The sequence below is a fragment of the Neopsephotus bourkii genome, unplaced genomic scaffold, assembly GCF_033783945.1.
Source record: "Neopsephotus bourkii isolate Nb327-2 ecotype Australia unplaced genomic scaffold, CSIRO-AGI_Nbou_v1 NB_663, whole genome shotgun sequence".
Classification (NCBI taxonomy): domain Eukaryota; kingdom Metazoa; phylum Chordata; class Aves; order Psittaciformes; family Psittacidae; genus Neopsephotus; species Neopsephotus bourkii.
In genome coordinates, this window is record NW_026901162.1 from 485,644 (window position 1) to 510,130 (window position 24,487).

The 24,487-nt window shown below is 39.8% G+C and overlaps 2 protein-coding genes across 10 annotated transcripts in view; one reads left to right on the forward strand and one right to left on the reverse strand.

Moving 5' to 3' along the window:
- LRCH1 (leucine rich repeats and calponin homology domain containing 1) overlaps positions 1-9,861 on the forward strand; it is a 118,358-nt gene extending 108,497 nt beyond the window's left edge. For 6 of the 9 annotated variants that reach the window (XR_009725376.1, XR_009725377.1, XR_009725379.1 and 3 more), the window contains one exon: positions 7,361-7,484. Coding sequence is in view for 3 of the 9 variants with exons in the window: in XM_061353074.1 (XP_061209058.1) it covers positions 7,361-7,474 (114 nt within the window). In the remaining 6 variants the exon portion in view is untranslated. Of the gene's footprint in view, positions 1-7,360 lie in introns of all 9 variants that reach the window. The other 3 variants (XM_061353074.1, XM_061353076.1, XM_061353075.1) reach the window with 1 other exon arrangement.
- A 3,381-nt stretch (positions 9,862-13,242) lies between these two features.
- ESD (esterase D) lies at positions 13,243-23,911 on the reverse strand. Its single transcript, XM_061353077.1, has 8 exons — positions 23,774-23,911; positions 22,752-22,840; positions 21,784-21,882; positions 19,045-19,169; positions 18,286-18,405; positions 16,520-16,618; positions 14,491-14,658; positions 13,243-13,468 (listed from the first exon to the last, which is right to left on the reverse strand). The coding sequence occupies exons 1-8, from the start codon at positions 23,839-23,841 to the stop codon at positions 13,388-13,390; spliced, it is 849 nt and encodes a 282-aa protein (XP_061209061.1). The 5' UTR covers positions 23,842-23,911; the 3' UTR covers positions 13,243-13,387.
- Between the last annotated feature and the right edge of the window lie 576 nt (positions 23,912-24,487).

Sequence of the window (24,487 nt, forward strand, 5' to 3'; positions counted from 1 at the left end):
CAGGCTAGCTAACCGAAGGACCTCAGCTTCATGACTGCAAGATATATGCATTCATTTCTCACCACCTAGTGATAAAATTACCTATAGACTTTAAGAGGATAACTAGCATAAGGACTTGTATGTTACTGATTATTCTGGCCATATGGTTATGATCTAGTGCCAACTACAAATATCTCTATTCCACAGATACATATAAAATTTTATTAAGACTTCTAAACACAGATCTATTTCTAGTTTCTATGGCTCAAATTTATACACATATATAAAAAGTATGAAATGTATAATTAGATTCATATTTTAAGATGGAAAAATTCATTTCAGACGATGGATAAATCCAATTTTTTTAAAGGGTTTAGTGCCTAGCAGATTCCAGTGCATGCATATAACAACTCTATTCTAAAGAGTGTCTTCTGTGAACAGGCATTAGTTCAGGCTGTGCTTCTAGGTTCTTTATACTTGAGGAAAAGGTACTAGTTAGTTGAGTGTGTAGCTATCGATTTGTGCCCTCATCCTGCACAGGCCTGCCTTTTAACTGTGTGCCTCATTTCAATAATTCCAACACTGGACACTTCCTTACTCAGAGTCAGAGCTTGACATTTAAGCTTCCTCTTTTACTGTATCTTTGTCTTGATTTTAGTTGCCTTGTTTTCATGAGCTTTTCTAGTGAAACTGAGAAGGTGGCATAAAGCTTGAATCAGTTCAGGATCTATTAATTGTAAGATGTTGGTATTTGGGACAAAAGTGATGTCTTCTCTAAGGCTAGGATTTTACTTCTGCTCCTCAAAGTGCCCTGTAAGGTCTCATGTCAATGATTTGTGTTGTGTGCTTCTTACGTAGTACTGATCTACATGTGTGAGTATACTTTAGCAGGTTTTAAAATCAGAAAATCAGATAGGAAAAGTTGTTGCTACCATCCTATAGTACTCATCTGTCTCAGTTTATAACATCCACTGTATCTAATATCTTTGGGAGGGAGGTAAGAGGGGTAGTTCATCAGTGTGTTTTGTATTTCCAGTGTGCAGAAATGGAAGTTCATGTCTTCAGTGGTTTTGAGTGTTTTATCAACTAAGCATTAGATTGAACCAGATTAAGCATTAGATCTTGAACCAGACTCTGAAAAACAAACATACTTGCCTCATGATAAGCACAGCCTTACTACCATGCATGAAGCATGTATGGTTTTGTATTTTTTCAGGTTGTTATTGATAACACTTCCAAATACACTTAGATCTTACAGGGAAAAGAATAGTAAATATAACCTTACATTTCTGTAAGTGTGAATGTAATGACATCCCTCAAAATATATTTAAAACATAATGTAAATGTGAAAAATACCTGTCTGCCCATCCCCAAAGCCAATAATGCTCCCACTAAATGGGGAGGTGGAAACTAAAACATCTGGTATAGCTCATTAATCTACTTTAATGGGTTCTTTGCTGAATTCAGAGTCATGGTTTTGTGCTGCTGTTCCTGTGGATTTAGTGCTTGGGGAAGCAACGGTTCAACAGATAGGTGGTTCCTTACGTTTGAGGAAACCCCAATACTGAGATACTTGGTTATGTAAAATTGGTGCTGCTCACACCCGAGTCACATGATGAAGTTGGTGACCTTGGTTTTAAAACCAGTATGCATCTTAGTTCACCCACACATTCATTGATAACATTAATTATATTTGCTGCCCCATTTCTTTCCCAATTCATTGTTTTCCATTGCAATGACCATCAGAGACTTTCAAACTGATTTCTCCGTAAATTGATCTACTCCAGTCTGTACTGTGCCCATCATGTTGATTTCTCTTTTATTCTGTGGAGGCCATCTTATCCATGCTGCAATAAAGTAATAAATACAACCTGTAGTGAATATACATGCAGGTAAAATGTCCTTGCACTGGATTACAAGTGGCATTTTGATGTGAAGATTTGGCTCTTTTTCCATGAGGCAAAGAACATAAATATTTTCAAGTGCAGTATAATGCACTGTATTAGTCCTTCCGATGCCTCTTTCTTGTTTCTTAACAAGCTTTTAGAGCTGAAAGCTGTATATTGATTGTGTTCCTAATAAGTTTTCTGGAAGTTACACTTAACGTGAATAGTGATTAAATTAGACCTGAGCAAATATTCAGTCCAGTTTTCTACTCCATATACATTAATTGGTGAGTTTCCAAATAATTGCCACATAATTGTTTTTCACAAAAAGAAATATTCTCGGCATTTTACTTCTGTTACAAAAAAATGAAAGCAGTCATATATGCAGGCTTAGAAAAACAGTAGAGCAGGTTCCGTGAACCTTTACCATTTCCTTCATTTCTAGCACATAAGCTGCATTATACAGAAAAAGCAGGATAAAAATATTTTAAGGTAATGACCCGTTCTACTTTGATTGAAAAACACACTAAGTCCTTTACTTTTATCTCTCAGAACTGAATGTATAAGGTTATGGAACAATTGGTATTTCCCCTTTAAGTATAAATTTTTTCTTACTGTTTCACGTGTGTCTGTCTTTAAGTTTTTTATTCCTTGCGGTTTTGTTGTCACTGTTTTCTTAGCATGTTAGAATGAAACTGTGAGGCATCTTGGCAAATATGTGGTTTACTTTTAAAATTTGCTGATTCAAGGCCAGAATTTGTGAAAGGGTCCAAAGCCCACCCTCTGCAGATACAGTTTTATAAGCAATTGAAATTTATTGCATGTTCAGAAGATGCACATATTTAGACATCTAACTGGCTAAGACTCCAAATACGCAATTGCAGCTGCAGTATTGAAGGTCTGGTTTTGGTATTTTCTTTGTCAAAGTTGATCATAAGTGTATATACTTCAGAAAACACACCAATCTTTCCATTGGAAATTAAAAGAAAAAGAAAAATTAAATACACTTATAACCTGAATTACTGTGCTTTTCTTCTGCTCTTCTGTACTTCAAATGGTAACTTCAGGGCATGTGGCCACATGCAGACATCAACAGTAATACTGGATAAGGAAAAGGTATATAAAAAGGCATAATTTCCAATTGTCTTAGATATGTGAAAAAGTAAGTATTGCCTATAGCTTCTTTAACTCTTAAAAAAAAACCCACAAAACTTGGCCTTGACCTAACAAGTGTCAAGGGTTTGTATATTTCACATAAGTTTGCTTGAACATAAGGCCCTGATGTTTCTTTTGGTGACTTTTCAGACGACTGCAAACATTGTGCTGGGCATTACATGGATTTATTTTAATAATTTGTCCTTGGAGAAATGCACATTCCAGTATTTCATTGGTTTGTGTATTTTTTTTGCTGTAGATCTGAAATTTCACATTCTAAAAATACAAGGAAGAAGGAGCCATTGCTCTTGCCAAAGTGTAGAATTCAATTTTTCTGTATTTTTACTAAAAAATACAGTTGGGCCCTATTATTATCATGATGTGGTCATTTCATTACTTGCCTACGTGATATGACAGCAGTTACATTTTTTGATAAATACTGTATGTGAATTGCCAAGCTGCTTGCCCTAGCATAAACCAATTCAAACAGTTATCTTGACTTTGAAGTCATCTGATGTCATAGAAAATAGATGTGTATGTGTACTGTGTCACGTATCCTTGTGGGATTTGCATCCTTGTGTGTTACTGGGTTTCCTCTATGGGGTCTAAATTAGGTATTTTGTTCCAGTATTAGAAACTTGCTCTGGCCAGCACATGGATATGTCTGTGTGTGTGGGTACAACTGTTGTCCTGTCTTTTTGTGTTGCTTCGTGACTCAGCCTCCTGGCTGCTGGCCTCCTTTTGTGCCTTTTTTTTCCATCCCATCAAAAGGGGTTTGTACTTCTCCTTCATGATGAGTTTGTAATCATCTTTATCTATTCAAAACGGATATGTGTCTGTAGAAAGTGGTTTGTTTGCAACATGTAATTAAGTTCCTCTGTGTTCTGGGGGAGGAAAAAATACATTAAAGTTTAGATCTCCATTTTTGTAGTAGAGAGAGGTTCGTGTTGCTACGAGCAGAGTGGCAGCCTTTCTGTCCACAATTGTTTTTGAAGATTTTTAGACTGGTCTTGAGATGAGTAGTAGCCAGTTCTGTCTGTCTTTCTGGGTTTTGCTTGGTGATGGTTTCAACTTGGGTATTTTTAGAGGTGATTCGTACAGTAATATTGAAGTGTTATGGGTTTGATGCTAATGTGAACAGGACAAATCCTATAAAAGTTGAGAAGTGGGTGAGGTTGAGTCTTGATTAGTCAGGCATAGAGTCTCAGAATGCCAGGATTTAAGAGAAGTTTTGAAATCTTCATGGCTTGTAGCTTCCCAGCTCTACTGTCAGTGCTTTCCAGACAGCAGTTGAGTGGTTAGAGAGTGAGAAAGAGCATGGGAAGTGGACTGTGCTGCAGGAACAGCGGCCAACATAAGGACTGAGACACCTGCGATCTTGGCCCAGTGTAACTGCTGCTGTGAAGAAAGCTTAAGTTGATTTGCAGGGTGTTCTGGATTCCATCCTTGGCAGGATTTGATTTTTCTTTTTCTGAGAAGAATTAAATATATTGCTCTGAAGCTGTGATTTGAAAAGTATGTGAGGCAGGGTTGATGGAAGCCCTTTACTGAGCTTTGAAGATAGTGATTAGGGCTATAGATAAAATAATTGATTTGTGACACATTAAGATGAAGTTTGTCAATTTTAGGAGTAGTCATAGATCTCATTGTCAGTTTTGGAAAGTTCATCATAGCTATATCTTTAACTGCAGACCTATAAAATGCTAACCAAGTTCCACCTTCAGCATAATAAGAGGTCACTTGTATATGTTTCAAGCACTAATATCAGAGTATTGTACATTTTTATGTAAACTGTCCCAAGACATTAGATTGGCAAAATGAGTTTAGTAAAAATCATACATTTGAAGTAGAAATATTTTGGTTTGTTTTTTTTTATTTTATTTTATTTCATATTACTCTCTCTATCTTCTTTTGTAGCCATTTCAGTACAAATCAGGTATCAGTTTAAGGTTTGCATCCAAAAAGATGTTTATATATTTCTCTGGAAAAGACACTTTTTTCCAGAGAGATAAAAAGTTGGGGAGAACCCAGTCTGACAGCTTGCAAGCAGGTATCTCAGAAGAACAAACAGGGAGGAGCTGCAGAACTCAGTCTCTTAACTTAAATGAGCAATTTAGGGTAGGTTTGGAATGGGAATGTGGGTGATCAACTGAAATGGCTGCAAGATGGGGATGTTCCTTCGTGCTGACTGGGCAAATAGCTCCATCAAAGGTGACAGCAGGCAGGAGTGGCAGCTTGCTGCAGCTGTTTGGTCAATGTGAATTAGAACCCACAAACTCAGTGGAAGTGGAAACCCAGTGCTGGCAGATCCCCAGACTGCAGCATCTTCCATGTGGATGAATGTCAGCTGTGCAGCAGGGAACTCAGCCAACCTCCTTGAAAGTTATCTGTTAGAAATTGGGTTTTGGGTCTGTGTGTACAGAAGGAATCTACAATATTTATTTGGGGTCCTTGGCTCTAACCACGAACCTTAAAAAAATAAAATAAATTACTAACTCATTAAAAAAATTATAATAAATATGAAAGCATCTTAAATAGTAAATATAAAATGTAAACATACAATACACATAAACTACAGTTCTCAATATAAGATGCCATGATGGTGAATAAAGTTTGGTGCTCACTTTTTAGATTTAGTAATTTAAAGACAAGTTTTGCAGTTTTTCTCTCATTGGGGTGTGATGAACTTCACATAAAGTTTAAGCAAAGTGAAGTGTTGGTTGTGCATCAAGGAAATACTCATTAATGAAATCGAAACAGAAGCAGCAAAGCAGCTGTTTAATACTGGTGCTGTTCTGATGGGGCTGCGGCCCACTGGAGGAGCAAACACTGGACAACGGTGGAAACAGATAAAACCAATTATAGAGGTTCATAACATGGCAAGAACTGTATTCATTGTTCTTATGTGTACCAGTTTCATCACTGAATATTGTATTGAGTTTTAAGGGTTCTGAGAGGTGAGGGAAGGGATGGGCTGAACAAAAAGTGTCAGGAGAAGAGTGGTTGAAGAGACTAGTGATGTTTAAATTGCAGATGTAATCAATATGAATATAAGAAGTTGTTAAAAAGTACCATGAATTCCATAAAGATAAAATAAGAGGCCCTTAGGTGACATGACAGGAGTAAGAAGAATGTTCGGTAGCAGACAAGCAATTAATTAAAATATAATCTCAAATGCATCATTAGTTTTAGAAGCTAAAAGTTTATTGAACAGCTGAGAGATTCAGTACTAAGAATATCAAAAGAACCCTCTAAAGAATCAATATTCCGTGTCTGCTGATGGTCATGTGAGGATGGTCAGGGAAGGAACAGGTTAGATCACAGATGGTGCCTTTTCAAGCATAAAGCAACCTAACATGCACAGTTTAAGGACTTGGTGAGCCAGATGCTGTATCTATGTGTTTGTGATTAATAGTGTCATTTGGGGTTCTTTTCTCTATCTGTATTTTTTTGTCATCCCACCTACACTCTTGGCTTCTGTGTTGTGGTAATGAGTCTCACAGCTGTAATTATGGTTTATGTGATGTAGTGTAGCCTTCCCATCTACTTATTATAAACCTCCTGCCTGATTTCATCACTTCACGGGCTTCATTAACAAGAATACTCAGTTACATGACGAAAATAGTCCTCTTAAAGAGAGCACCAACCATGACCCAAGGCTACCTCTCTAAGCGAAGCTTTCTGCAGTTACTCACTGGTGTCTTGTTGCCTGTGGGAGATGCAGTGTTCACTATTCAACTCTCTTCTGGTGGAACAACCTTTGTAGGCTTCATCCTGGCCATGGTTTCCATGTCCTTACAGTGAATAAAGTTCATTTCTGGATATTTCAAAATAAGCTGCCAGTAACTCAGAATGAAACATGTCACCCCATGAATATACAACATTGCACGCACTCTTTTGTGGCTTTCAAGGTGCATATCCTGGGAGCAAATCCTCCCTGTCTAGAGCTCAGGGGTAGAACCCTTCTTAACTGATAAAACCAGCCGTCTGTCCCAAACTCACTTGTATGGAATAACAGGCAAACACCATGTTACCTCACCTTGTAGGTGTAAGTTCAGTGTGTGCTTGCTGGTGCTCACACGTAGTGCAGATTACATACTGTAATGAGCAGAACAGGGTGGTTTCTGAGGCCCAGGATATTTCCTTATCTGTCGCTAATTCATAGGCATAACAAGAGCAGAATCAGAGATGTTCTGTCAAAATCACAGAAGTTCTTTTTAATTAAAAATAGGAAATGGCTCCTGCTTGTTGGGCTCTGTGTTCCAATGGTGATCATGTAAAGCATTCTGTAATGAGTATTAACTGTCCTAATCTATACTCCTTTGTTTGTCTCTTTCTAGGAGAAGCTCTGCCTGCCACATCACATCCTAGAAGAAAAGGGCTTGGTAAAAGTGAGCATAACAGTTCAAGCACTGCTAGATGTAACCACAACAAAACAAGCTTTATTCACATGAAACTCCTCTCTGCTGTTACCAGCTCCACTGTGCCATCAAAGAGTCAAAATACTGCCCAGCTTTTTAAACTGCACTGAAAACAATCCAGTGCTCCAAGAGTATTCTTGTAATTCTGAATTCAAAATCACCTGTCAGACTGTACCTGTGCATCGAAGGACAAACCAGAAACTAAACAGAAACATTTTCTAGAGCATATTGGCACTTCACTGCTTTTTATAGCTCACTTTGTACAGTACTTACTGAAACAGTCACCTCTCTGCCACTTACAGATGTGTGGAGTCCACAGCTGTCTTGCAGCAAGATACCTTTGTATTATTAACCTAAGAATCACTGTAGTCATGGGGGGGAGGGAGAGTAAATCAGACTTGTACCACTTTAGGTTTTTCTGCAGTTGCTTCAGGCTATGATTGCCTTTTAAAAATATCCAGACATCAAATATTTATATAAATATTATTTATTAGTGAGTTGTTATTCATCCTTTGGATGCAAAAATGTAAATTAGGAAACTGTATTTTATTACTGCTTTTTTGTGGTTAAACACTTTATTTTAATATAAATATTGAGTTATTTTTTATTCTACTTGGTGTGCAGTAGCTCTAGATCTCCATAAACTGTATTTTCTAATATGTAAGAGAGAAAAAAGCAAACACAAGAGGTGCTTTTCTGAAAAAGACAGCTAGCTGGAATGCCATTCTTGATCTCTTGAATTTGTGGAACATTTTTGTCAGCATTCCATTGAGTTTCCTACATTCCAGTAGCACTTTTCCCCCTCGACTAGTGAATTGGCTGAAATTGAGAGCACACCCATTCTAGTTGTATATAGAAGTTTAAAAAACACACACAAAAAAGGAAAGATGTAAACTTGAAAAGTAAATGTGAATGAGTATTTTTGATTGCTTATTTTACTATGCACAAGACATTTAACTTTTTTCGCAAGAAAATGAACAATGTGTGCATTAGGATCATGTGTCTTGAGATAGGATTTTGCACTGTAACTTGATTTCTTTTAAAGACTACAGCACTACAAAACAAATAGTAAGAAACAGCACAAGAACAGTAATGAGAAGAGTCACCAGGTAGCTGAAACTGATTTGTTTTCTTCAGCGATTCCTTCGAGAGGAGATAAAGTTATTTAAATTGCCAAAGGCAGACTCAAAGACCTGATCTTCCAGATCCATCCTGCTGGGTCCAGGGCTTCTCCTTATGTTCTCCATCAGTTCTCCACAGAACTAAGCACAATGTTCTACAGTGGATGTCTGTGGGATCAGCTCCCTTATCCCACATCAGCAATAGGAAATAAGGTTCTTGTTCTTATCAGTACTTTAAAGTATCATTTTATTATTGAAACATCACATATTTTAGATCAAGAAGTTCCATTCTTGCCATGCCTGAAACATCTGTTTTCCTTTCCTATGAGAAGCTTAGGGATGTAACTTCAACAGGCGGGGCAGGAAAACTGCATGTGGGGAAGAGAAGAGCTAGGGGTCAGTGGTGAATGCAGGCAGGCAGTTGGATATGTGTCATGACAAAAAAGCAGCAATGCGGTGGTGGGAGGACTAAGTATTTAAGGAAGAGAATAGGGAGAGGACTATTGTATAAAGACTTTTGGGAAGGGTGATGCATACCTGTCACAGACGCACTGTGCCTAAACCCATCAGTATTCCAACAGTAGGTTTATAAGGGTTAGTACAGTGTTTGAATGCAAACTTCCATTATTTTAATACTACAAATCAGGTATGTAGTGACAGCAGCGTCTCAGGAGGAGGAAGGTGGGCTCACAGCCAATGAAGCATAGGGTATGCGTGGAATATCCAGTTACTTCAACCAAAGCAAAAGAGTTTATTTTACAGAGGGAACACTGACTTCAACTGTAATTTTCTGATTGGCAGCTAGCATATGGTTTCCTATAAAATGTACTGTGCACTTTAACACTAAATTAAAATGTATTTTAATATTTTACAGAGCTGCACAAATATCTGTTTTGTCAAAAAGCACGAGCAATGTAAAGAAAATAAGTTTTCAAGTCAGAGTTTATCAAATTTTAAATGCATTCACAGATCAAGTATAAAAAATAGGAGTATTGATTTCTGCATCTTGAGGGATAAAATGCAGGTTTCCTGAGTATTTTTTTACAATGTATATATGGCAACATGAAGCTTTGTAAGTATTATTTTGACAAATCTTGTTTTTTTCATAATTAAAATTTTGGTTTTCTCCTGATAGTGTCTTTTAGTATTTGCTTGAAGTTGGCTGTAAATAAAGAGCTCTAAATATTTTGTAATACAGCTTTTTTTATGCAGTCTTAACCTGTATGGCTGAAAGGAGAACCTCCATCAACCTTTGTACCCTATTTGTATGTGCAATAAAACATGCATGGCAAAGCTCTACTACCCTAAGCAGCACACATAATGTACATAGACGATCTCTACTGTAGCTACAATTAAACTCTATTATTTGTAGAAACCTTTTAACAACTGTCCCTCTGACTGACAGTTTCTTGTACGAGAGATGGTGCTGGGAGAGCTTAGCCCTGGGAATGATGAATGAGGGCTTGGGGATGGTTGCATTAACTGCCCTCTGCTTCTGGGGCTGGGTGTCATGGTGGGCTCAGCTCAGGCAGACAGGAGCTTCCACCTTCAGTTTGCTCTTGCTCTTGTCACTCTGCACGTGGTGTTCTTTTCACCCTTTCCCTCTTCTTCTCATGGTGCAGCTGCTTCTCCTCCCTGCCCTCCTTCTGAAATGCGGAGATTGTTCCATAGGCTTTTGCCAATGAAATCTGGTGATTTCCTTATTCTAGTGAGTCCAAACAGTAAACACAGTGCCACTTTCTGACCAGGGCACAGAGAACCCAGTGCCTGTGCCAGTGCTTCTCTTATCTGCAGAAATGGCCAGTAGAAACTACTGTTTGTAGGTCCTACTCCAGAGCCCTCTTCCCATACAAGTGCAGATTTTGGTATTTTCTCATTTCTCTAACAAAGTGTCTTTACCTTAACCAGGTGGTTTTATGGCTGTATCTGCTCACTTTTGGTAGCAGATTGTGGAAGGAGGAGCTCTTTCTGCAACTATCTCCCTGGGAGATCCTGCTTTTGAGTGCTGAGGAACTTTTAAGTGCCTGTGTGGCTGTTGCGATAGAGAGCCAAGACAGACTGGTTGCTGTGTTAGAATCTGCATAGGATGTTGAGGTACTGGCACAGGTTGCCCAGAGAAGCTGTGGCTGCCCCATCCCTGGCAGTGTTCAAGGCCAGGCTGGACGGGGCTTGGAGCACAACCTGGTCTAGTGGAAGGTGCCCCTGCCCATGGCAGGGGGGTTGGAGCTGGATGAGCTTTAAAGTCCTTTCCACCCCAAACTATTCTATTATTCTGTAATAGAGGCAGGAGGAGTCCTACAGTGGTGTTCTGGTGCTGTCCTCACTGAAGATCATGTCCACCTGAGGCTTGTGCACTGCCAATATCAGAGATATGATGGCCTTGTGCAATTCCCATTATAGTGCTGCAGTGACACCAGGGGTCTGTAGCCATCTGTGCAACTGCTGCACATGCCCCCGCTCTTCTCATGGGTTTGTGCTGTTCTGGACCTGTGAAGCCTGTCAGAACCTCACCTGAACCTGCTCCTGCTCACAAGTCAGGCAACTGCAGTCCCTCCCAAGAAGCAAGGCAGCAGTGCCTGTGAATGCTGCAAAAGCAAATACTGCATAAGAACAGCCAATCATCAGGAATGCCAAGCAAGCAATTGGCAGGTATTTTCAGCTCCAAAATTATAGGTGGGCAGGTGCTTGGGGAAGCTGACATGGTAATGGATCTCCTGCTGGACTGTAAATTAAACATACAGACAACAAAGATTCCCACACCCATCCACAATGTCCTGGGAAACAGAATTATGCCATATAAATGTATCAAGTATACAAGAGGGCTTTCCCCCACCATGAAGGGCAAGCTGCTTCCTACCATTAACCCAGCAGCTTTAAAATTGTGGTTTAAAAGCACTTACAGTAAATTACAGGGTTAAATGGGCTTTTTAATCTCCTCTAATATAACAAAGGTGCATAGACTCCTGTTAGGAAATGAAAAAAGTGGCATGTCATTTCCCTTAGCTACAAGGAACAGAAATAGTGCCTTTGACAGATAACAAATGGAAATGTTTAGTGGTAGAAACACCTGCACCAAGCTGAATTCCCCAACTCTTGCTGCCCTGCTCTGTCCACAGTGCTTGGCCCAAAGCTACTGCCCCGGAACACATCTGCTGGCCACAGCAGAGCCATTGCCTGGTTGTGAGATGGAGAAGGAACAACTAGAAGAAGCTGCCATACATGAAACAAGCCTTTGAGCCCATTTTGCTGTTGTGGGAATGGAAATATCTAAACATTTATCAGTTGTGGCTTAAACTTTTTATGTCAATGTCCTGCTTTATAAGAAAGGGGAAGTTAGTGTCTGTTGTAAATCCACAGCGTGGAAACCTTGCATTCAACATTTCAGAGAACTCTTGCAATGCACGCAGCTGTATCTTCATAGAATAGTTTGGGTTGGAAGGGACCTTAAAATTCATGCAGTTCCAACCCCCTGACATGGGCAGGGACACCTTCCACTAGACCAGGCTGCTCCAAGCCCCATCCAACCTGGCCTTGAGTACTGCCAGGGCCAGGGCAGCCACAGCTTCTCTCAGCATTCTGTGCCAGCACCTCACCAGAGAGCCTTCTAGGCTTGCTTCACGAATTGGCAGATGCAAGACCAATAGAAGTCAATACATAATTTAAGCCTGTCACCAGCAACAGAAATGGAGGTTCCCAGCATCAACCTCCCTGCAACACAACCTGGCAGGGGCCAGAGAAACAGGCAAGCATTCATCATTGCTTATAAAAACAATCGATCCTACAGCTACCCTAGAATTTCCTCTGGCAAGAAGGAGTCAGGGTTTGAGCAAGGATGAAGGTTCAACTGAACCATGGGCAAGTGGAGTTCACAAGTAATGGTGTGAACATGAGGTTGACAGCTCACTTGAACAAGCTGTGTTAGTTAGAATGGTTTGGAACATCATTTAGTTCCAATGTTCTTGTCCCACCCAAGGTAGCAGGCAGAATTCTACCCTGGGAACTAGTTTAGGCCTACAACTGCCAGGCCTGCAAAAATCCTGTTAGCTTTTGTCAAATAAGCACACTCTTTTCCATAATAAGAGAGCATCTAGAGATAGGAACTGCCATTTTTTTCCTTCAGATCTATTTATCAGTTTCCTTTCAGTCCTGTTAAGTCTAGGAAAACCAGAAACACAGCACTCAGCAACGATCAAAGGCAAGTGGAGAAAACAACCCCTCCTTTACTATAGCCTGCTTCCTTCAAATGGTTTTTAAGAGGTCTTTTGTTTAAGTATCATCCTTGAAATACTCTTCAGATTATCTGATGTTAATAACACACTGGCCAGCAAACCACAGTGCACATCAAGCTGTTGTCTGTATGCTCCACCACACGTTGTCCTTGGTATGCATTTAGACAGGCCAAGGAAAAATAAAGCAGGCACTTCACATTAATTAAGTGGCTTCATTGGTTGTGCCACTAATGACTTCCTTCAGCATTAAGCAATGAAGTGAACCCTGGTATTTAATTAGGTGAAGAGGGACATCTTGAGGTCCCAAATGCACACCTGCATTCATAGCCTGACACTAACTCCGTCAGCTCATTTCCATTCTGACTTATAATGCAGCATGCACCTTCATGGTGTTGGGGGATTTTTCAAAGCATGCAAGAACATTCAAAATACTTACTCTAAAGCACACACAGCAAATTAAGTGGGGCTTTTATTTTCCTTAGCAGTACAATCAGAGGCGCTCCATTTTACAGACACTACTCCAGCAAAGGAGTTTTGTTTAGTTCATCTCTATCCCTTGATTCACAATGGTCAGATGATGCTCACATCCAGAGGGTTCAAGCATTGAGGTATTTTGCATGGTGCTTGATGTGGTCATTAATAAACGTAGCAATGAAAAAATAGCTGTGATCGTAACCCTAGAAAAAAACAACAATAGAGAAATTAACGAATACCCATAGTTCATGATGTAGCAATCATGCTAAGCTCTCTTCTAGGGAAGTTAATGTATCTCCTGGTTTGATCTGTTTTAATAACTCAAAAATACCTGTATTATATACAGAAAATGCCTAGGATACCTAGCAGGTGAAATATCTTGAACACTAGGAAGCTGAAGAAACAGAAAGTACCCTAACCTGCCCCAATCTGGGCATGTAAATCAGATCTGATAACAGCATCGGTTGCAGAGCAAGGTGCAATCTGAGAGAACAGTCCTTCCTCATCAACGTTGTCCTACTCATAAAACACATGGTATAAGTAGGACACAGCCCAGGCCTGACTTAGAGCTCCAGCAGTATGCTATAGTGGCACGTAAGCCTCTGAATTACCCCACTCTGTCTGCACTTTCTCTTTGGGTGCAGTCCCTCACTCTCTACAACCAGGATCCTCTGGGTCCGGCTGGAAGTCATCAGTCACTTACAGACTCGAGCACTCTAAGACAAGTGCTGTTCTCGGTCACACCACCGTAGGAAAGAGAAATCCTTCCATCTGGCTCTTTAAATGGATTTAAGATTTCAAGCAGTTCCACACCTTTCCCAACCTACACAAACACATGCAAACTAAATCACAGAGTATGCTAAACACTACCCACAGTACAGGTGAGGAATCCAGCAAAAGCACATCTGTCACTTTGCTCATACAGTGACTGTGATGCTTATGAAAAATCACTACTGCTGCTTCTTCAGGCGACCACCGAGGGATCAGCTCCTCCAAACTAAAATCATGACCCCACCTAGTGGTGAAATGAAGCTGAACCTGATGAATATTGCACTCCGGATAGCTTGTATTAAAGAAAATGTCACTTGTCACCCTCTTCTGCACAGACTCACAGGTTAAATGACAGCATGCCCTGTTAAAGAGACACTCCCCTAACTACCTGCCACACAGACCCAAAGATCACAAACCAACAACCTGACAATCAAGCACTACAGAAGCAACTTGCCTGCTGTAGTCTAAAGACTACTGGGACTTTCTGCTCTGTGCAGGCAGCAATGAAGTTATCAGGCAGTAACTGGCCCGCTGATAGGAACTGGTCATCTTTGCCTTGATCAATCAAGATGTCCAGGGGAGAGCCTGCATAGGACTTCACTAGCTGTGTAGCATCATATGCCTGCAGAAATACAAAAGAAACAACATTCAGCCACATACATTAGATTGGATTAAATTTGCTGACTGCAAGAAAAGGATGGCATATAAAGAGTACTGGGTGATACTGATCAGGACATCAAATTACACTTCTGAAGAGCAAAAAATTGAGAAAATTCTAGACAACTGAAAAGTCATACCAAGTATGATCTGAGTAATTACCAAGCTAGCAGTTTGACCAAACAGAACATCCAGGCCAGGGCTAAATTCATACAGAACACCACCAATATCATCTACTACTGATTCATAAGCTTGTACAGAAACTAGATTCTACCAAAATAACTTGGCACCTTGATGGTACTACTTTTGGCAGCTAAAGGTCGAAATGCTGGTGTAACACAACTACGCTCATAGAAGGCACTGAACCTGAAGGTTACCAAGATAATTTGACCAAGAAAACTTTGTACAACTGAGAAGCAAAAGTGCCACTCACAGCATAAATTAAAGGCTATTAACAAACATGCATCAAAATGTGAGTGGGGAACATGTTTCCTGTGGGGTCCTGTGCTTGTCATGTTCAAAATAAAAATCCCTTAAAAAGGTAGAGAAGCATTTTAAGGCACTGGACAAGAAAGATCACCAACAGACAGCAGAATGCAAAGTTCTACACCAAGGCATCAGAGCCATGCTTCCAAAATGCCACCAGATCCAGAAATGACACTGCAACGGAAAAGGGAGCTTGGACTCAGCCAAGCACTGTGGCCACGGTATGAAATGATCCTTCCACATACCTACCTGGCAATGTGAAGCAGAAATACAGAGATCAGAGATTGTACATCTGTGCCAATGGCAGGCATAAGTCTATTTCTGATGCCTGCTGTTGATCTACTGGACTGGATTGGCAGAAGAGCTCCAAAGCAAGTTAAGGAGCCAGAAAACTTTTGGGTTTTTTCCCCAAATAAATTCATTATGTTAAGTGTAAGCAAGTTTAACCAGCATTTTCTAAATATACAAACTACTCTATTACTTGTGAAAGCTGATAGTGCTTTCCCTTGTAATGCTTTAATCAGACCTTGATGTCTTCCTACAAGGTATTTTAATCCAATTTACAATGGATTAAACTGCAGCTTGTGTTTATTCACAAGGAATTCAGAATACCAGGTCATGATGATCCCCTCTAACTTAATTCCAGCAATACAGTGTTATGTTTATGCTTAGATGAAAAATACTGAAGGGCTGCCCACATAACACAGTGACATGCACATAAACACTTTTCTATCATAGCCATTCATATATGACTACTTATATTTCAAAACTCAGGACCTGGAGCTAACACTCAATGTCATCTGGTTTCATCCTGTTCCATGGGATACCAAATTCCAAGTACCCAATGGGCTCCTCTTCTATCTGCCTCCAACAGACTGACCCTGCAGATCCTGTGAAATTCATCAGTCTCTACACAGTTTGTAGCAGTCCCTCTTTTCAGGCTACTACAAAACCCAGCTGTTTCATATATTGAGAAGTGAGGTTTTGAGAGACAGGCTGTACCCTAACTCTCTTTAAAACATCTCACTGCTTTCATGCATTACAGAAAGTCTCAGACTGTTCATAATTCTTCTTAGCCCAGATTTTAAGACCTCCATAAAAAACGGAAGAATATAGTCAATCTGATGAGAGCCTTCTATCTCATTCCATTTGTTATAAGCACCATCAGGCAATAGCAACTCATACCCACCAGAAGCATACAATGCTTATCCATGCTTAGGCGTGTAGTAAACCAGCAGTACCAGCTCAGGGACACACTAGAGTTTTATTCCAGACTCCTGCTCCAATATATTTACTAGGTCATTCAAGTGTTATTAAAGGGCTGTGGTTGCAACACATACCTCCCACTTGCTTACGTCTGATCCCAGATATCCACCAAGGGCTTTCTTCCCCCACTGACACTGAATCGGGTTGCAGATAGGAGCAAAGGCTGACACAGACTATTCAAAAAGAAAATATGAAAAAACCCTGTATGAGTTCAGAAGAGTGATTTCAGGTAACTAAGAAGCATACGAAAAGCCTTTTTGAAAATGGTTTAAGTCACTGCCAGAACCCAGGACTTCCTCAACACTCCAGACTTGGTACCCTAACCATTGCCCTACTTAACTCTTATTTGTTCTTTCTAGACCCACAGTTTTGCTTTCCTTTTTGCACATCAGCCAAGCTACAAAACGCAAAGCTAGATGCCCCATTCTTTTCTTTGTTGAGAAGTGTTGACTTGAATTCTCTTACGCAGCAGCAAAGGGTCTCAATTCTACTGCTGTGTCAGCATGGTCAGAGTGGAACCATTACACCTTCAAGTGTATTTTGGCAGAGCATAACAAAACCCTGAGGCATGGTGCTGCTCAGCCAGTCTAACCATGCAACAGTGTCTCATGAATTCAGGTATCTTAGGATCAGGGGTCAAGTAAAGCGCACTTCGGATCACAACTCCATATGCTGGTGTCAGAAGTCCAAGACCTTTTCCTACATCATTCTTTCTGATTTGTGCATGGGACATCAAAATTTCTACTCATGTCTTGCAAGAAACAGCAATAAACCATCAGAGCCACTGCCAGCTCTCCTGGATTTTGCTATTTTTAATTTAAAGTTTCATTCTAGATAATACAATCAGCAGTTAAGTGCCAACAGTGAAAATGGACATTTCTGAACTACAGGCTCCAAAAATTAAAACGCGAGACAAAATAAAGCTTTATCTTACATTTAGCTCTCTTACAATGCCAAGCCAATGACACTGAGCAAATGTTATGCTATTTTCAAAAATGCAGTTCCATTTTCTCAGCAGCTGACCACAAACTGCAGGGCCTGGCCAGCCCATGGAAGGACCAATCCACATAGGTAGAGCCCCTCATCTCCCAAACACCAATGCCCAATTTGCCGTCAGAAATGCATTTTACATGAGCCTACCCCAAAGAGAACAACAAAATTTCTCTCAACCTTCCTGAGTGTGAGGAAAGGCAAATCAGTTCCAGCATGTGTGATTTAGGTTCAAGTAGAATACAGATGAACACAACTTCAGATATCTTGAATATACTGAAAATCAATCTTTAGGAAACCTGACATGCAAATCTTTGGAGGAGAAAGAACTGGGCAGTGGGGGAAAGGGGAGAATCTGCTCCAGATACTATTCCATGTACAGTTTGGGTGCTTAACAGTTACACAATTGGAGCAGGCTCTGTAGTAAATTCCAAGCAAACACACATATAATGATTTGCTGGTAACAAAAGCTCCAGAACGAACAAAACAAGATTTGAAAAGATAAAGCACAGCACACAACCAGACTTCTAGACAATATTGGCAGCATAAATCAACTCCAGAGCTAGAAGGAGCCTGTTTACGTTTGAATATAACAATTGGTTTGGAAGAGCTGTAGCATCATCCAAAAGAAAGTGGCCTTTTCTTAACTTTGAAATTGGAAGGGTTTTCTTAATTTCCCTGATACTCACACTCCAAAGTGTTTTCCATATTCTAATAATAGCTATCAATGGACTGTCACAACTAAAACTATTTATACACTTAACAGTATAACACAAGTTGGTACTATGATATTTTTCTTCACTTCTCTAGAAACCTGTATAAGCCTCATAAAAGTCACATTATATCTTACTTTGTACTTTCCAGGATTCTTCAGAGCAAGAATAAGAGCTCCATGTCCTCCCATGGAATGCCCAAAAATAGACATCCGTTCAGGGTCAGTTGGAAAATTGGCATTTATTAGTTTAGGCAGCTGTAAAGGAAAAACAGTGTAATAAAAACATTAGAGCAACTCTAGCATGTTTAGAGGAAAAAGCAGACAACTAACTAATGTGTTTTAGTGCCAGAAAGCCACTGAAAGCAAAGGCACATCTTTGTCTCTAGCCTGACATTTGTGATCATGGTCTGAAAGCAACTTGAAACAGCACTGTAAAATCAAAATGAAACAATTCATCTGATAATAGGTACCTCAAAATTATCTCTGTAGAAATCTATCATAACCCTGTAACACGGGATGTGGGAATTTCCTAACAGTTTTATTTTAATAGACACAGAAACAAGTATGTGCTCCTGTAAGTGATCAGAATGGCCCATACGCTCCCTATATTCCCATCACCTTCAGTCTGAATCCAGACCACAAAAACCCCATGTAAACTGGACTCTCACCTTTTTAATATATACCTCAAGGATCTCCTTTTACACCTACTTAAAGAAAAACAAACAACCCAACAACAAAACTACCACCCAGCCTTCCAAGACAGTACAAACAGTTTAAATGAGCAATACAACTGAAGTGCTGGTGCAGTGAAATGCAGTGGGCTGCTTCAGAAGCAGCCGAGATTACTTCTTTATCTTACCCAACAACACTAGGAGAACCCAGCAGCAAAGTTACCTCATCCTTTATGTAGGAATACATCCTATAGTTTGTTTTCCAAGGCTCTTCAGTGGCATCCACATAAAAACCAGCACCGGTGCCAAAATCCCAACTTTCATCTTCTCCCTCAATATTGCAGCCACCTACCATGAAAATTTTTTCTGTAGTTACTGTCTTTTGTAGAATCATAGAATGGTTTGAGTTGGAAAGGACCTTAAAGCTCATTTACTTCTAATCCCCTTGCCCTGGGTAGGGGTGCCTTCCACTAGACCAGGTTGCTCAAAGCCCATCCAACTGGTCCTCAACTGGAGAAACTGTCATAAACATCAGAGACTCTGGACACAAGTTTCTCAATCAACATGACTCTGCTCCTCCAACTATAAGACAATTCAGATTTTCATTTGTTAATACAGCATTTGCAAGTTTTATTTCAATAACACTTTCAAAATACTACTTATATATTACCTACAGATGTACCCAGCTTTCAGCTTGTTTCAGTATCCCTTAATAGATAAATATGACATACAGATCTCTCCTAAACTAGCTCTGTAAAGCTTCGTCCAATGTACCCAGGGACTTACTCAAAAGTTGTTACTTACTGGTGGTATCAGCTTGTTTCAGTTAATAGACCTCATCCTATCAAGTACAAGAAACTGAAAAACAGAAACTGTTTCTTTCCCCAGGAAGGACAGAAACATGTATCACCAAATGGTGTGTCCAGACCAGTTTATGTGCTACAAATAAAGTCTGTTACACCTTCCTTTTTATGGTTCAACAGCATAATAACACTTACTGTTCCTATCATTTTTAAAGTATATATCTTTTCTGCAATTTGTTTCATTGCTCCCACCTATAACTTCCCCATAAAACTTAAGTAATTTCTTCTGTGAATAACTGCAGGGTTGTGTCTCTTTTCCAAGGCTACACTTTCAAACTAGATTTGCAGATGTCTCCTTGAAAGTCAATACAGCTCATCTAGTCCTCTTACTCTCCCTTTGATTAGCCTGTGATTTACCAGCTTGGTTTGCAGAACAGAATGCAGTATTTTAAGGTGTATGTGACAGGAAATAATGGCCTCCCCTTCTCCAAAATCTCCCTAGTTTCTGCTATTCCAAATTACATGGTCTTTCACTACTGTCAGATTACACTGCAAACCCACATGTAATTTGACAATCCCTGACAATTTGTGCAGAAATACCTGCCACCCTGTCACAGTGTGAAATCAGATTTTTACAAGGATCAAAGCTGATTTTGCTCCAGTGATGTGCCCTTGAAGACTGAGTGATTTTGCAACTTAACAGTCCAGCAGTCACAGGGACTGGGGATGCTTACACAACATGCTGGATATAAAGAAGTCTATCTTTGGTCCTTTGAGGGTAGACAAAAACTCAGGAAGTCCTGGCAGACAATGAAGGCAATGCTGATTCTGCTAAAAGAAACTTGAGGGTAGCCTTGAAAAAATAAATTTTAAAAGGAAATTGCAAAATTCTGGTCAGCACACCTGTCCAGAAAAGCAAACCCTTACAAAGAAGGAAAAGTAAAGTCTATCAGGTATGACAGAGGATTTGTAATGACAGGTACTCCAAGCTTTCACACAGTCTTCTTCCCCATTCAGATACATCTCTTAGCTTCTGGAACATAATTCTTACGTAGTCCTAACTACATAGTTAAAAAGCACTTATAAGCATTTTCACTACATATGCTCCAGTCTCTTAATTTGTGATTACATTTGAACTGCTCTTCACTTGTTTCTCCAGACAGCTCACAGCTTTAAGAACATTTGCGGTCCCTGAGCTAAAACCTAAGTGCATAACATGAAACACATAATTGAAATCCATCTAAATAGCAGAGCAGTGCTGATCATTGCCAGCTAAAAGGCAAGAGAGAAGCTGCAAAGACGGTTTTAAAAGAAAACAGATAAAGCAATGAACTATGCAAATGAAGTTGCACATTGAGAGTCAACCTACACAGATAACACTAAACACAAGTCCCAGTATAATTATCCAATGTGTATTTCTGGGTTTTGAACTGACAGAACTTCAAAAACTACATATGAAAACTATTTTCTGGAAAGAACATAACTTCATTTCCATACTACTCCATGAGACTTCAGCTGAATCCAGCAAATACTAAACATAACACCCTGAATCCCCAAAAGACTGTAACTGCAGATCCATTTTCAGTTTTCCAATAGCACACATAAGCTCAGCCTTACAGAGATAACAGCAAATCATTTAAAAAGGCTATTCATCAGTAGTCTGTTGCAGCTGCAGGGGGGAAGGGCTCCTGGTTTGCTTCTGTAAGTATGGGAATCCTCTGAAGGCATGTATTCAATCAGCTTTAGAAGACAAAATACAATAAAGAGCAAACATTACATCTTTGTGTGACAACACAGTTCTGCAGATTTTTTTTAAAGTCTCAGCAAGTCACAAAGTGCAGGCTAGTGTCTCTGATAGCACATGCCTTGTCTTCACTCTCCTCATTCCTGCTGAACTCAATGGCCCCTTTGTTCTAGTTTTAGTGCCTTGACAATAAAAGAATTTCAAATGTCAGACCTTCACTACCACATTATTAAGACAAAGACAAATACCTAGATAATACCACAGACAATATAACCTAGCAAACAATACGAGAGGTCATTTTCTGACTCAGACGAGCAACCTACTTTGTAGTAAACTGCAGCACTCCCGTCTTTTTGGGATGAAGACAGTGTACTTCAGTGCGACAATTGTTACCATGCCTCTTGTTAAAACTTACGTGGGCTTGTGTCTGGCGCGACTACAATAAGGCCATGCTCAGCTGCAGCTTGCTGAAAACCAGCTTTTGTTATAAAATTCTGTTCTGTACAAGTTAACCCTAGAGAAATAAAACCAGCACTGGTTACACATTGCTCACAGTATCCCATTTTCAAAACCCTCTTTCACAAAATGAATTACAGAATGAATGTATCATAGAATGGTTAGGGTTGGAAAGGACATTAAAGATCATCTAGTTCCAACCCCCCTCGCATGGGCAGGGACACTTTCCACTAGACCAGGCTGTCAAAGCCCTGTCCAACCTGGCCTTGAACACTGGCAGGGATGGGGCAGCCACAACTTCCTTGGGCAACCTGTGCTAGTGACTCACCACCCTCACAGTAAAGAACGACTTATTTAACTTGTATCTCCCCTGTTTAAGTTTGAACCTGTTACCCTTTATCCTACCACTACAGTCCCTGATGAAGAATCCCTCTCTGGCATCCCTGTACACACCCTTCAGATACTGGCCGGCTGCTGAGGTTTTTGACAGAAAAGGTTTTGAAAATCAAGAGGGACAGTTTAGCTGGTTCCCATGGGCTAGACTTAGCTCCCAGTCCTGTTAACTGAAGCAGTCTGTCTCAGACAAACAGAAGCAGGAGGTGTCCAAGTCAGAAGACCTTTCAGGAGAACCTTAAATATATACATGCTTTAGAACAAAAAGAATGTATGTTTTCAAACAAAAAGGAAGAACATTTTGAACACTGAGCATCTACTACATCCCAGTAGTCTACCCCTGAAGCCAGCTACATCCATCTTTATCACAAAACACTTAAAGTAAATGTGTGCTCCAGGAGACCATCATTTGTAGACTGCAAGAGGTGCAACTGTAGTACCTCTACATCAGGTTTTCAATACCTGTAGCACAGTAGCTTAAACTTAGTAACTTGAAAAAGATAACCTGAAGCAGATAAAATTCATGTTACTTACCAGAGAGCCAATACAGCACAGGACACTTTGCAGTTTCGGCTTTTGGAGGCAAGTAGATTCCAAATTTCATTTTGCATTTTAGCTCTGCACTGTATTAATAAAATATTCCCTGTCATCACCACTATTAAATCAACAAGGTCACTAACATTAAAAAGAGAAAGTTGAATCAATGCATTTTGTTCAAAGAGAGATTTGTTCGGTGAATTATAACTACTAAGTTAAACAAAGCAAAAGGCAATTTTAAAAGTCAGCCTGAGCCTCCTGAACTGACAGCAGCTAACCTTCTGTCCTGATTTCAGCTCATTCTGAACATACTTAAAACAGAGACTTGCAAATAAGCCACATTTTTGCAGTGCTGCTAAGTGGGAGCAGTTTGAAAACTGAATTATGAACCCCAGCAATACTTAACTTGAGATTTGTCTATTAAATTGGAAAGTGATTTGTACCACATGACTTATAGAACATACACTGCACAGCATGCCCTAGCAAGGTAAATTTTCAATCTGCTAAATCTACAGATTTTTTTATTAATTGTCCAATTAATACTAAAGCCTAGAATTTTCAATGAAATCTTATCTAAGCACAAATAATGACTTTTATTTTGGATCAGAAATGGAAGATTCTTTGTTGCCTTCACCAAACAAGAATATATCTGCTGTGTCTATCTGCCCGCAGCGTTTTCAAAAGTGCACAGAATTGAAATATCCAGTAGAGTCAATGGAACTTTGTAAACATGGTGGTTCTCTGTGCTTCAAATAGAACAACCCAAAGTAACGGAGCTTAATTTTCAAAGGTAAAATTACTGGCTTCCCATCATATCTGTAGCACTAAGCATACTAGACATGTTAAACATTAACACAGAAATGAAACACAGCCAAAGCAGCAGTATACAGGATTCCTTGCTGAAATACTGGTATTGGTGAGAACACACCATCTCCCTCCAGGCTGAGAACACTTATAGGAACAATAGTATGGATTCACTGCCCCATGCTAAACATCTGGTTTGCTTTTGTAGTGTTTACCTGTCATGTTCAAAGACCTTCTGGAAGCCCTCAAAGCACCGGTTGCTGGAAACCTGTTTCAGTGCCATGGCTACAACTGCAAATCAAAAAACAAGAAAGGAGAAGTTAAATTTGAAAATAAAATCTTTCTGGACTTAGCATGAGTTATGAGAACACAAAATTTGAATACAGCTTAAAGCACCTGCAAACACTTTTTGATGTTTCATTAAATTATTATTTCCCCACAGAAACAGAGGGGAGGGGGAGCTAAACTCTTGCAAGCAGAACTTAACGAAGTCTTTCTGCTTTCCTACAGATCCACACTGCCAATCACTTTTACTTCAGCAGTAACCACAGGTCACTCCTTATCTACCAACGCTGTTACTGGACAAGAAACTTCATGTGCTCTGGTTAGCCTGGAGCTGCCCATGTCAGTGTACAGCTTTAGTATTGGGTCTGTTGTATAGAACATCTGTTTATTCCTTGAAAGTGGCATGTGGGTTAGAAGGCACCTCAGAGTATATAGTAATGGACATAGTACATGCATTGAATGTATTTCCTAGCATTAATGTAATGGGGCAGATAAATTAATGCATAACTATACATAATGAAAGGTAGAGGGGGAAGTTGAAGAAATGTTGGGGGACACTTTAAATTCTTGTAGTTGAGATTTGCAACTTTTGAGGCCACAGACCTTGTAGAAAAGCCAAGTGAAAATCACTACCACTTATGCTG